General features: G+C 42.0%; 1 protein-coding gene across 1 annotated transcript in view; it reads right to left on the minus strand.

Moving 5' to 3' along the window:
• The window catches only part of ATP1A3 (ATPase Na+/K+ transporting subunit alpha 3), a 316,872-nt gene that overhangs the window by 150,916 nt on the left and 151,091 nt on the right, over positions 1 to 14,865 (minus strand). Inside the window, exon 3 of the mRNA XM_086933041.1 lies at positions 1,949 to 2,008. Within this exon, the coding sequence (XP_086789167.1) occupies positions 1,949 to 2,008 (60 nt within the window). The remainder of the gene's footprint in view (positions 1 to 1,948; positions 2,009 to 14,865) is intronic.

The following is a 14,865-nucleotide window of genomic DNA, read 5'->3' on the forward strand; positions in this document are numbered from 1 at the left end:
AAGTCTGTCTTAAGTCTGTCTTAAGTCTGTCTTAAATATGCCTTAAGTCTGCCTTAAGTCTGTCTTAAGTCTGTCTTAAGTCTGTCTTAAGTCTGTCTTAAGTCTATCTTAAGTCTGTCTTAAGTCTGTCTCACATCTGTCTTAAGTCTGTCTTAAGTCTGTCTTAAGTCTGTCCTAAGTTTGTCTTAAATATGTCTTAAGTCTACCTTAAGTCTGTCTTAAGTCAAACTTAAGACAAAATCCTAACTTTACTACCACTAAATGCCTTCTGTGAATACCAAAAGTAGTTAGTTTAGGATTTTGTCTTAAGTTAGTTCTGTGAATCGTGCCCGAAGTGTGGTAGGTTGCGTCCCCCTTGATGACTCCCAGGCAGTGGGCGGGGCCTAAGTCATAGACTGCGTATAAGTATCTGTTCTTAAGTTTGTTTTAGGTTTAAGGTAGGCAAATCCAGTTTGTTTAACAAGGTGAACCCCACGTTGAAAGGATTGGTATGAGGAAGGAGCACAAGACGTGAACGGTTGTTTTCATGGAATGTGTGGCTCTAGGAATGGCGGTAGATCTTTCTCTTATCTCGTCCCCACTCCATGGAATTCTCTCCCTCTTCATCTCCGTACTGAGACCGACCACAGAAAGTTTCGTAGGTCTCTAAAAACCTGGCTGTTCGGAGGCTGTCTCACTCCCAGTCAATCCCTCGCTTCTCTTTTTCTTTGTTTCGTGTTCTGGCTAGCGCTTTGAGACCTCCGGGTGAAATATGCGCTTAATAAAAACTTATACATAACATAGCATACCATAACTAGGGACGAGATGTTTCAAGAATTGCTTTTGCGATTCCTAAATAGTGACTTTCACTGATTCGCTATTTGGGAATCGCAAATGCAATGTATGTAGAATTTGCAAAAAAAATGCAAATCCTTCATATTCCTTAATACCGAATTGCAAATTGCGATTCGCTAATAAGGAATACCTTCCCATTCATTCCTATTGACCTCCAGGCCCATAGGAATAAATAGGATTGAATTCGCAGTTTGCGAGTACCAAATAGGTACTCGCAAATTTCGCATGAATTTCAAGGGTGCCAAAAGGACACCCTGTTGCAAAAGCTGAAAAATGCATGTGTGCACATGCGGTGCACATACATGTATGTGCGCCACATGCCACTTACAAAAATGCTAAAAAGTGCATTTTTAAAGGTATTTGCAAATTACTACCAACTAGAAGTTGGTGGTAATTTGCGATTCCTTAAAGCCAGTTCGCAATTTTTCTCGCTTCCTGCATTGCATTTAAGGAATTGAAAATTGCGATTCCCTAAATGCATTCGCAAAATAAGTTATCGCAAAAATTGCGATTACCTATTTTGAGAATGCCTTTTGGGATGAAACACCCCAAAAGGCTTTTTCCCGTTCGCAACGGGCCGATTTACAGAACCAGCCCGTTTGCGAACGGGAAAACACTTGATACATCTGGCCCTCTCTCCCCCGCCTCCAAGATTAATTATTTGCCTTAATTCCCAGGATGTTGAGCTTAAGCTGGGATTTGAACCTGGTTTACCGATTCTAAGGTTAGCAGCTCTGTCTGCTATGCCACATCTCTTCCTGTGTTATCCACACACAGACTGCCTCGGCGAGTGAACCATAGTGTCTGGTCACCCAAACAGTAATTTCACAATAGAGCCAAATGAAAAAGAAAATAAACGTTTTGAATTAGGACACCACCTTAATGATATATATATATATATATATATATATATATATATATATATATATATATATATATATATATATATATATATATATATATATATATATATATATATATATATATATTGGTAGCAAACACAATGCTGGCACTGGACTGGCATGGACTGTAAAGAGGCCTCGTCCCATTGTGGGTAGATTTCTGCAGAGAGGCCACGTCTGTAGGGGCATGCAAACAGCAGATCTTTACATACCTGTACGATGTCTGTGTTGTACTTTCTACACACCTCCTCCACTGACATCTTGTGTTCAGTCTGAGAGAAGGAGACAGGAATCCATTAGTGAAAATTTCACTCCATTCGGTTATGTACAAGCGCTGTACTCATCACTAGTGCACCCTCTCGGCATTTAGGTGCTCACTGCACTAGTGCAGTCAGGTGGCATCAATCACCCCACTCTGCTTGCATGAACTCACTGCACTAGTACAGCTAGGCTGCACCATTCATCATACTCTGCATGTATGTGCTCACTGCACTAGTGCAGTCAAGGGCCACTAATCACCCCACTCTGCATGCATGAACTCACTGCACTAGTACAGCTAGGCTGCACCATTCATCACACCCTGCATGTATGTGCTCACTGCACTAGAGCAGTCAAGGGCCACTAATCACCCCACTCTGCATGCATGAACTCACTGCACTAGTACAGCTAGGCTGCACCATTCATCACACCCTGCATGTATGTGCTCACTGCACTAGAGCAGTCAAGGGCCACTAATCACCCCACTCTGCATGCATGAACTCACTGCAGTAGTACAGCTAGGCTGCACCAATCACCCCACTCTGCATGTATGTGCTCACTGCACTAATGCAGCCACATGGCACCAATCATCAAACTCTGTGTACATGTACATACAACCCACTATGTATGAGTACAGTCACTCTGTACGACTACACCCAATCCGTATTAATACACCCACTGTGTATCAACTTTGTATCAATACACTCACCCTCTACGAATACATCCACTCTGTATCAATAAACCTACTCTGTATCAATACACCCACCCTGTATGAGTACAGTCACTCTGTACGACTACACCCAATCCGTATTAATACACCCACTGTGTATCAACTTTGTATCAATACACTCACCCTCTACGAATACACCCACTCTGTATCAATAAACCTACTCTGTATCAATACACCCATCCTGTATGAGTACAGTCACTCTGTACGACTACACCCAATCCGTATTAATACACCCACTGTGTATCAACTTTGTATCAATACACTCACCCTCTACGAATACACCCACTCTGTATCAATAAACCTACTCTGTATCAATACACCCACCCTGTATAAGTACAGTCACTCTGTACGACTACACCCACTCTGCATTAATACACCCACTGTGTATCAACTTTGTTTGAATACACTCACCCTCTACGAATACACCCACTCTGTATCAATAAACCTACTCTGTATCAATACACCCATCCTGTATAAGTACAGTCACTCTGCACGACTACACCCACTCTGTATTAATACACCCACTGTGTATTAACTTTGTATCAATACACTCACCCTGTACGAATACACCGACTCTGTATCAATAAACCTACTCTGTATCAATACACCCATCCTGTATAAGTACAGTCACTCTGTACGACTACACCCACTCTGCATTAATACACCAACTGTGTATCAACTTTGTTTGAATACACTCACCCTCTACGAATACACCCACTCTGTATCAATAAACCTACTCTGTATCAATACACCCATCCTGTATAAGTACAGTCACTCTGCACGACTACACCCACTCTGTATTAATACACCCACTGTGTATTAACTTTGTATCAATACACTCACCCTGTACGAATACACCGACTCTGTATCAATAAACCTACTCTGTATCAATACACCCATCCTGTATAAGTACAGTCACTCTGTACGACTACACCCACTCTGCATTAATACACCAACTGTGTATCAACTTTGTTTGAATACACTCACCCTCTACGAATACACCCACTCTGTATCAATAAACCTACTCTGTATCAATACACCCACCCTGTATAAGTACAGTCACTCTGTACGACTACACCCACTCTGCATTAATACACCCACTGTGTATCAACTTTGTATCAATACACTCACCCTCTACGAATACACCAACTCTGTATCAATAAACCTACTTTGTATCAATACACCCACCCTGTATAAGTACAGTCACTCTGTACGACTACATCCACTCCATATAAATACAACCACTGTGTGTCAACTTTGTATCAATACACTCACCCTGTACGAATACACCCACTCTGTATCAATAAACCTACTCTGTATTCTACATCATCTCCTACTGTCAGCACCAGAATATAATCACCCAAAGCCATCACTTCTACACCATCTCCTACAGTCGGCACCCATACATTATCACTTAAAGGTCTCACTACTACACCATCTCCTACAGTCAGCACCCATACATTATCACTTAAAGGTCTCACTACTACACCATCTCCTACAGTCAGCACCCATACACTATCACTTAAAGGACTCACTTCTAGCCCATCTCTTACAGTCAGCACCCATACATTATCACTTAAAGGACTCACTTCTAAACCATCTCCTACAGTCAGCACCCATACATTATCACTTAAAGGACTCACTTCTAAACCATCTCTTACAGTCAGCACCCATACATTATCACTTAAAGGACTCACTTCTAAACCATCTCCTACAGTCAGTACCCATACATTATCACTTAAAGGTCTAACTTCTACACCATCTACTACAGGCAGCACCTATATATTATCACTTAAAGGTCTCACTACTACACCATCTCCTACAGTCAGCACTCATACATTATCACTTAAAGGTCTCACTTCTACACCGTCTCCTACAGTCAGCACCCATACATTATCACTTAAAGGACTCACTTCTAAACCATCTCCTACAGTCAGTACCCATACATTATCACTTAAAGGTCTCAGTTCTACACCATCTCCTACAGTCAGCACCTATATATTATCACTTAAAGGTCTCACTTCTACACCATCTACTACAGTCACCACCCATACTTTATCACTTAAAGGTCTCACTACTACACCATCTCCTACAGTCAGCACCCATACATTATCACTTAAAGGACTCACTTCTAAACTATCTCCTACAGTCAGTACCCATACATTATCACTTAAAGGTCTCACTTCTACACCATCTACTACAGTCAGCACCCATACATTATCACTTAAAGGTCTCACTTCTAAACTATCTCCTACAGTCAGTACCCATACATTATCACTTAAAGGTCTCAGTTCTACACCATCTCCTACAGTCAGCACCTATATATTATCACTTAAAGGTCTCACTTCTACACCATCTACTACAGTCAGCACCTATATATTATCACTTAAAGGTCTCACTACTACACCATCTCCTACAGTCAGCACCCATACATTATCACTTAAAGGACTCACTTCTAAACTATCTCCTACAGTCAGTACCCATACATTATCACTTAAAGGTCTCACTTCTACACCATCTACTACAGTCAGCACCCATACATTATCACTTAAAGGTCTCACTACTACACCATCTCCTACAGTCATCCCTTATACATTATCACTTAAAGGTCCCACTTATACACCATCTCCTACAGTCAGCACCCATACATTATCACTTAAAGGTCTCACTTCTACACCATCTCCTACAGTCAGCACCCATACATTATCACTTAAAGGACTCACTTCTAAACCATCTCCTACAGTCAGCACCTATACATTATCATTTAAAGGTCTCACTTCTACACCATCTCCTACAGTCAGCACCCATACATTATCACTTAAAGGTCTCAGTTCTACACTATCTCCTACAGTCAGCACCCATACATTATCATTTAAAGGTCTCACTTCTACACCATCTCCTACAGTCAGCACCCATACATTATCACTTAAAGGACTCACTTCTACACCATCTCCTACAGTCAGCACCCATACATTATCACTTAAAGGACTCACTTCTACACCATCTCCTACAGTCAGCACCCATACATTATCACTTAAAGGACTCAGTTCTACACCATCTCCTACAGTCAGCACCTATATATTATCAATTAAAGGTCTCACTTCTACACCATCTACTACAGTCAGCACCCATACATTATCACTTAAAGGACTCACTTCTAAACCATCTCCTACAGTCAGCACCCATACATTATCACTTAAAGGTCTCAGTTCTACACCATCTCCTACAGTCAGCACCCATACATTATCATTAAAAGGTCCCACTTCTACACCATCTCCTACAGTCAGCACCCATACATTATCACTTAAAGGTCTCACTTCTACACCATCTCCTACAGTCAGCACAAATACATCATCACTTAAAGGTCTCACTTCTAAACCATCTCCTACAGTCAGCACCTATACATTATCATTCAAAGGTCTCAGTTCTACACCATCTCCTAGAGTCAGCACCAGAATATAATCACCCAAAGCCATCACTTCTACACAATCTCCGACAGTCAGCACCAGAAGATAATCACCCAAAGCCATCGCTTCTACACCATCTCCTAGAGTCAGCACCAGAAGGTAATCACCCAAAGCCATCTCTTCTACACCATCTCCTACAGTCAGCACCAGAAGATAATCACCCAAAGCCATCACTTCTACACCATCTCCTAAAGTCAGCACCAGAAGATAATCACCCAAAGCCATCACTTCTACACCCTCTCCTACAGTCAGTACCCATACAATATGACTTAAAGGTGTCACTACTACACCATCTCCTACAGTCAGCACCCATACATTATCACTTAAAGGTGTCACTACTACACCATCTCCTACAGTCAGCACCCATACATTATCACTTAAAGGCCTCAGTTCTACACCATCTCCTACAGTCAGCACCCATACATTATCACTTAAAGGTGTCACTACTACACCATCTCCTACAGTCAGCACCCATACATTATCACTTAAAGGACTCACTTCTAAACCATCTCCTACAGTCAGCACCCATACATTATCATTCAAAGGTCTCAGTTCTACACCATCTCCTACAGTCAGCACCAGACTATAATCACCCAAAGCCATCACTTCTACACAATCTCCGACAGTCAGCACCAGAAAATAATCACCCAAAGCCATCGCTTCTACACCATCTCCTAGAGTCAGCACCAGAAGTTAATCACCCAAAGCCATCTCTTCTACACCATCTCCTACAGTCAGCACCAGAAGATAATCACCCAAAGCCAACACTTCTACACCATCTCCTAAAGTCAGCACCAGAAGATAATCACCCAAAGCCATCACTTCTACACCATCTCCTACAGTCAGTACCCATACAATATCAATTAAAGGTGTCACTACTACACCATCTCCTACAGTCAGCACCCATACATTATCACTTAAAGGTCTCAGTTCTACACCATCTCCTACAGTCAGCACCCATACATTATCACTTAAAGGTGTCACTACTACACCATCTCCTACAGTCAGCACCCATACATTATCACTTAAAGGCCTCAGTTCTACACCATCTCCTACAGTCAGCACCCATACATTATCACTTAAAGGTGTCACTACTACACCATCTCCTACAGTCAGCACCCATACATTATCACTTAAAGGACTCACTTCTAAACCATCTCCTACAGTCAGCACCCATACATTATCACTTAAAGGCCTCAGTTCTACACCATCTCCTACAGTCAGCACCCATACATTATCACTTAAAGGTGTCACTACTACACCATCTCCTACAGTCAGCACCCATACAATATCACTTAAAGGTGTCACTACTACACCATCTCCTACAGTCCGCACCCATACATTATCACTTAAAGGTGCCACTACTACACCATCTCCTACAGTCAGCACCCATACATTATCACTTAAAGGTGCCACTACTACACCATCTCCTACAGTCAGCACCCATACATTATCACTTAAAGGCCTCAGTTCTACATCATCTCCTACAGTCAGCACCCATACATTATTACTTAAAGGTGTCACTACTACACCATCTCCTGCAGTCAGCACCCATACATTATCACTTAAAGGTCTCAGTTCTACACCATCTCCTACAGTCAGCACCCATACATTATCACTTAAAGGCCTCAGTTCTACACCATCTCCTACAGTCAGCACCCATACATTATCACTTAAAGGTGTCACTACTACACCATCTCCTACAGTCAGCACCCATTCATTATCACTTAAAGGTGCCACTACTACACCATCTCCTACAGTCAGCACCCATACATTATCACTTAAAGGTGCCACTACTACACCATCTCCTACAGTCAGCACCCATACATTATCACTTGAAGGTCTCAGTTCTACACCATCTCCTACAGTCAGCACCCATACATTATCACTTAAAGGTGTCACTACTACACCATCTCCTGCAGTCAGCACCCATACATTATCACTTAAAGGTCTCAGTTCTACACCATCTCCTACAGTCAGCACTCATACATTACCACTTAAATGTCTCACTTCTACACCATCTCCTACAGTCAGCACCCATATATTATCATTTAAAGGTCTCAGTTCTACACCATCTCCTACAGTCAGCACCCATACATTATCACTTAAAGGTCTCACTTCTACACCATATCCTACAGTCAGCACCCATACATTATCACTTAAAGGTGTCACTACTACACCATCTCCTGCAGTCAGCACCCATACATTATCACTTAAAGGTCTCAGTTCTACACCATCTCCTACAGTCAGAACCCATACATTATCACTTAAAGGTGTCACTACTACACCATCTCCTACAGTCAGCACCCATACATTATCACTTAAAGGACTCACTTCTAAACCATCTCCTACAGTCAGCACCCATACATTATCACTTAAAGGCCTCAGTTCTACACCATCTCCTACAGTCAGCACAAATACATTATCACTTAAAGGTGTCACTACTACACCATCTCCTACAGTCAGCACCCATACATTATCACTTAAAGGTCTCAGTTCTACACCATCTCCTACAGTCAGCACCCATACATTACCACTCAAGGGTCTCACTTCGACACCAGCTCCTACAGTCAGCACCCATACATTATCACTTAAAGGACTCACTTCTAAACTATCTCCTACAGTCAGTACCCATACATTATCACTTAAAGGTCTCACTTCTACACCATCTACTACAGTCAGCACCTATATATTATCACTTAAAGGTCTCACTACTACACCATCTCCTACAGTCAGCACCCATACATTATCACTTAAAGGTCTCACTTCTACACCATCTCCTACAGTCAGCACCCATACATTATCACTTAAAGGACTCACTTCTAAACCATCTCCTACAGCCAGTACCCATACATTATCATTCAAAGGACTCACTTCTAAACCATCTCCTACAGTCAGTACCCATACATTATCACTTAAAGGTCTAAATTCTACACCATCTACTACAGGCAGCACCTATATATTATCAATTAAAGGTCTCACTACTACACCATCTCCTACAGTCAGCACCCATACATTATCACTTGAAGGTCTCACTTCTACACTGTCTCCTACAGTCAGCACCCATACATTATCACTTAAAGGACTCACTTCTAAACCATCTCCTACAGTCAGTACCCATACATTATCACTTAAAGGTCTCAGTTCTACACCATCTCCTACAGTCAGCACCTATATATTATCACTTAAAGGTCTCACTTCTACACCATCTACTACAGTCAGCACCCATACATTATCACTTAAAGGTCTCACTACTACACCATCTCCTACAGTCAGCACCCATACATTATCACTTAAAGGACTCACTTCTAAACTATCTCCTACAGTCAGTACCCATACATTATCACTTAAAGGTCTCACTTCTACACCATCTACTACAGTCAGCACCCATACATTATCACTTAAAGGTCTCACTCCTACACCATCTCCTACAGTCATCCCTTATACATTATCACTTAAAGGTCTCACTTCTACACCATCTCCTACAGTCAGCACCCATACATTATCACTTAAAGGACTCACTTCTAAACCATCTCCTACAGTCAGCGCCCATACATTATCATTTAAAGGTCTCACTTCAACACCATCTCCTACAGTCATCCCTTATACATTATCACTTAAAGGTCCCACTTCTACACCATCTCCTACAGTCAGCACCCATACATTATCACTTACAGGTTTCAGTTCTACACCATCTCCTACAGTCTGCACAAATACATCATCACTTAAAGGTCTCACTTCTAAACCATCCTCTACAGTCAGCACCAGAATATAATCACCCAAAGCCATCACTTCTACACAATCTCCGACAGTCAGCACCAGAAGATAATCACCCAAAGCCATCGCTTCTACACCATCTCCTAGAGTCAGCACCAGAAGTTAATCACCCAAAGCCATCTCTTCTACACCATCTCCTACAGTCAGCACCAGAAGATAATCACCCAAAGCCATCACTTCTACACCATCTCCTACAGTCAGTACCCATACATTACCACTTAAATGTCTCACTTCTACACCATCTCCTACAGTCAGCACCCATACATTATCACTTAAAGGTCTCAGTTCTACACCATCTCCTACAGTCAGCACCCATACATTATCACTTAAAGGTGTCACTACTACACCATCTCCTACAGTCAGCACCCATAGATTATCACTTAAAGGCCTCAGTTCTACACCATCTCCTACAGTCAGCACCCATACATTATCACTTAAAGGTGTCACTACTACACCATCTCCTACAGTCAGCACCTATACATTATCACTTCTAAACCATCTCCTACAGTCAGCACCCATACATTACCACTTAAAGGTCTCAGTTCTACACCATCTCCTACAGTCAGCACCCATACATTATCACTTAAAGGTGTCACTACTACACCATCTCCTACAGTCAGCACCCATAGCATATCACTTAAAGGTGTCACTACTACACCATCTCCTACAGTCCGCACCCATACATTATCACTTAAAGGTGCCACTACTACACCATCTCCTACAGTCAGCACCCATACATTATCACTTAAAGGTGCCACTACTACACCATCTCCTACAGTCAGCACCCATACATTATCACTTGAAGGTCTCAGTTCTACACCATCTCCTACAGTCAGCACCCATACATTATCACTTAAAAGCCTCAGTTCTACATCATCTCCTATGGTCAGCACCCATACATTATCACTTAAAGGTGTCACTACTACACCATCTCCTGCAGTCAGCACCCATACATTATCACTTAAAGGTCTCAGTTCTACACCATCTCCTACAGTCAGCACCCATACATTATCACTTAAATGTCTCACTTCTACACCATCTCCTACAGTCAGCATCCATAGATTATCACTTAAAGGTCCCACTTCTACACCATCTCCGACAGTCAGCACCCATACATTATCACTTAAAGGTGTCACTACTACACCATCTCCTACAGTCAGCACAAATACATTATCACTTAAATGTGTCACTACTACACCATCTCCTACAGTCAGCACGCATACATTATCACTTAAAGGACTCACTTCTAAACCATCTCCTACAGTCAGCACCCATACATTATCACTTAAAGGCCTCAGTTCTACACCATCTCCTACAGTCAGCACCCATACATTATCACTTAAAGGTGTCACTACTACACCATCTCCTACAGTCAGCACCCATTCATTATCACTTAAAGGTGCCACTACTACACCATCTCCTACAGTCAGCACCCATACATTATCACTTGAAGGTCTCAGTTCTACACCATCTCCTGCAGGCAGCACCCATACAGTATCACTTAAAGGTCTCAGTTCTACACCATCTCCTACAGTCAGCACCCATACATTACCACTTAAATGCCTCACTACTACACCATCTCCTACAGTCAGCACCCATACATTATCACTTAAAGGTCTCACTACTACACCATCTCCTACAGTCAGCACCCATATATTATCACGTTAAGGTATCATTTCTACACCGTCTCCTACAGTCAGCACCCATACATTATCACTTAAACGTCTCACTTCTACACCATCTCCTACAGTCAGCACCCATACATTATCACTTAAAGGTGTCACTACTACACCATCTCCTGCAGTCAGCACCCATACATTATCACTTAAAGGTCTCAGTTCTACACCATCTCCTACAGTCAGCACCCATACATTATCACTTAAAGGTGTCACTACTACACCATCTCCTACAGTCAGCACCCATACATTATCACTTAAAGGACTCACTTCTAAACCATCTCCTACAGTCAGCACCCATACATTATCACTTAAAGGCCTCAGTTCTACACCATCTCCTACAGTCAGCACAAATACATTATCACTTAACGGTGTCACTACTACACCATCTCCTACAGTCAGCACCCATACATTATCACTTAAAGGTCTCACTTCTACACCATCTCCTACAGTCAGCACACATACAATATCACTTAAAGGACTCACTTCTAAACCATCTCCTACAGTCAGCACAAATACATTATCACTTAAAGGTGTCACTACTACACCATCTCCTACAGTCAGCACAAATACATTATCACTTAAATGTGTCACTACTACACCATCTCCTACAGTCAGCACACATACATTATCACTTAAAGGACTCACTTCTAAACCATCTCCTACAGTCAGCACCCATACATTATCACTTGAAGGTCTCACTTCTACACTGTCTCCTACAGTCAGCACCCATACATTATCACTTAAAGGACTCACTTCTAAACCATCTCCTACAGTCAGTACCCATACATTATCACTTAAAGGTCTCAGTTCTACACCATCTCCTACAGTCAGCACCTATATATTATCACTTAAAGGTCTCACTTCTACACCATCTACTACAGTCAGCACCTATATATTATCACTTAAAGGTCTCACTACTACACCATCTCCTACAGTCAGCACCCATACATTATCACTTAAAGGACTCACTTCTAAACTATCTCCTACAGTCAGTACCCATACATTATCACTTAAAGGTCTCACTTCTACACCATCTACTACAGTCAGCACCCATACATTATCACTTAAAGGTCTCACTACTACACCATCTCCTACAGTCATCCCTTATACATTATCACTTAAAGGTCCCACTTATACACCATCTCCTACAGTCAGCACCCATACATTATCACTTAAAGGTCTCACTTCTACACCATCTCCTACAGTCAGCACCCATACATTATCACTTAAAGGACTCACTTCTAAACCATCTCCTACAGTCAGCACCTATACATTATCATTTAAAGGTCTCACTTCTACACCATCTCCTACAGTCAGCACCCATACATTATCACTTAAAGGTCTCAGTTCTACACTATCTCCTACAGTCAGCACCCATACATTATCATTTAAAGGTCTCACTTCTACACCATCTCCTACAGTCAGCACCCATACATTATCACTTAAAGGACTCACTTCTACACCATCTCCTACAGTCAGCACCCATACATTATCACTTAAAGGACTCACTTCTACACCATCTCCTACAGTCAGCACCCATACATTATCACTTAAAGGACTCAGTTCTACACCATCTCCTACAGTCAGCACCTATATATTATCAATTAAAGGTCTCACTTCTACACCATCTACTACAGTCAGCACCCATACATTATCACTTAAAGGACTCACTTCTAAACCATCTCCTACAGTCAGCACCCATACATTATCACTTAAAGGTCTCAGTTCTACACCATCTCCTACAGTCAGCACCCATACATTATCATTAAAAGGTCCCACTTCTACACCATCTCCTACAGTCAGCACCCATACATTATCACTTAAAGGTCTCACTTCTACACCATCTCCTACAGTCAGCACAAATACATCATCACTTAAAGGTCTCACTTCTAAACCATCTCCTACAGTCAGCACCTATACATTATCATTCAAAGGTCTCAGTTCTACACCATCTCCTAGAGTCAGCACCAGAATATAATCACCCAAAGCCATCACTTCTACACAATCTCCGACAGTCAGCACCAGAAGATAATCACCCAAAGCCATCGCTTCTACACCATCTCCTAGAGTCAGCACCAGAAGGTAATCACCCAAAGCCATCTCTTCTACACCATCTCCTACAGTCAGCACCAGAAGATAATCACCCAAAGCCATCACTTCTACACCATCTCCTAAAGTCAGCACCAGAAGATAATCACCCAAAGCCATCACTTCTACACCCTCTCCTACAGTCAGTACCCATACAATATGACTTAAAGGTGTCACTACTACACCATCTCCTACAGTCAGCACCCATACATTATCACTTAAAGGTGTCACTACTACACCATCTCCTACAGTCAGCACCCATACATTATCACTTAAAGGCCTCAGTTCTACACCATCTCCTACAGTCAGCACCCATACATTATCACTTAAAGGTGTCACTACTACACCATCTCCTACAGTCAGCACCCATACATTATCACTTAAAGGACTCACTTCTAAACCATCTCCTACAGTCAGCACCCATACATTATCATTCAAAGGTCTCAGTTCTACACCATCTCCTACAGTCAGCACCAGACTATAATCACCCAAAGCCATCACTTCTACACAATCTCCGACAGTCAGCACCAGAAAATAATCACCCAAAGCCATCGCTTCTACACCATCTCCTAGAGTCAGCACCAGAAGTTAATCACCCAAAGCCATCTCTTCTACACCATCTCCTACAGTCAGCACCAGAAGATAATCACCCAAAGCCAACACTTCTACACCATCTCCTAAAGTCAGCACCAGAAGATAATCACCCAAAGCCATCACTTCTACACCATCTCCTACAGTCAGTACCCATACAATATCAATTAAAGGTGTCACTACTACACCATCTCCTACAGTCAGCACCCATACATTATCACTTAAAGGTCTCAGTTCTACACCATCTCCTACAGTCAGCACCCATACATTATCACTTAAAGGTGTCACTACTACACCATCTCCTACAGTCAGCACCCATACATTATCACTTAAAGGCCTCAGTTCTACACCATCTCCTACAGTCAGCACCCATACATTATCACTTAAAGGTGTCACTACTACACCATCTCCTACAGTCAGCACCCATACATTATCACTTAAAGGACTCACTTCTAAACCATCTCCTACAGTCAGCACCCATACATTATCACTTAAAGGCCTCAGTTCTACACCATCTCCTACAGTCAGCACCCATACAT

This window comes from Lissotriton vulgaris, chromosome 7 (assembly GCF_964263255.1).
Source record: "Lissotriton vulgaris chromosome 7, aLisVul1.2, whole genome shotgun sequence".
Lineage (NCBI taxonomy): Eukaryota > Metazoa > Chordata > Amphibia > Caudata > Salamandridae > Lissotriton > Lissotriton vulgaris.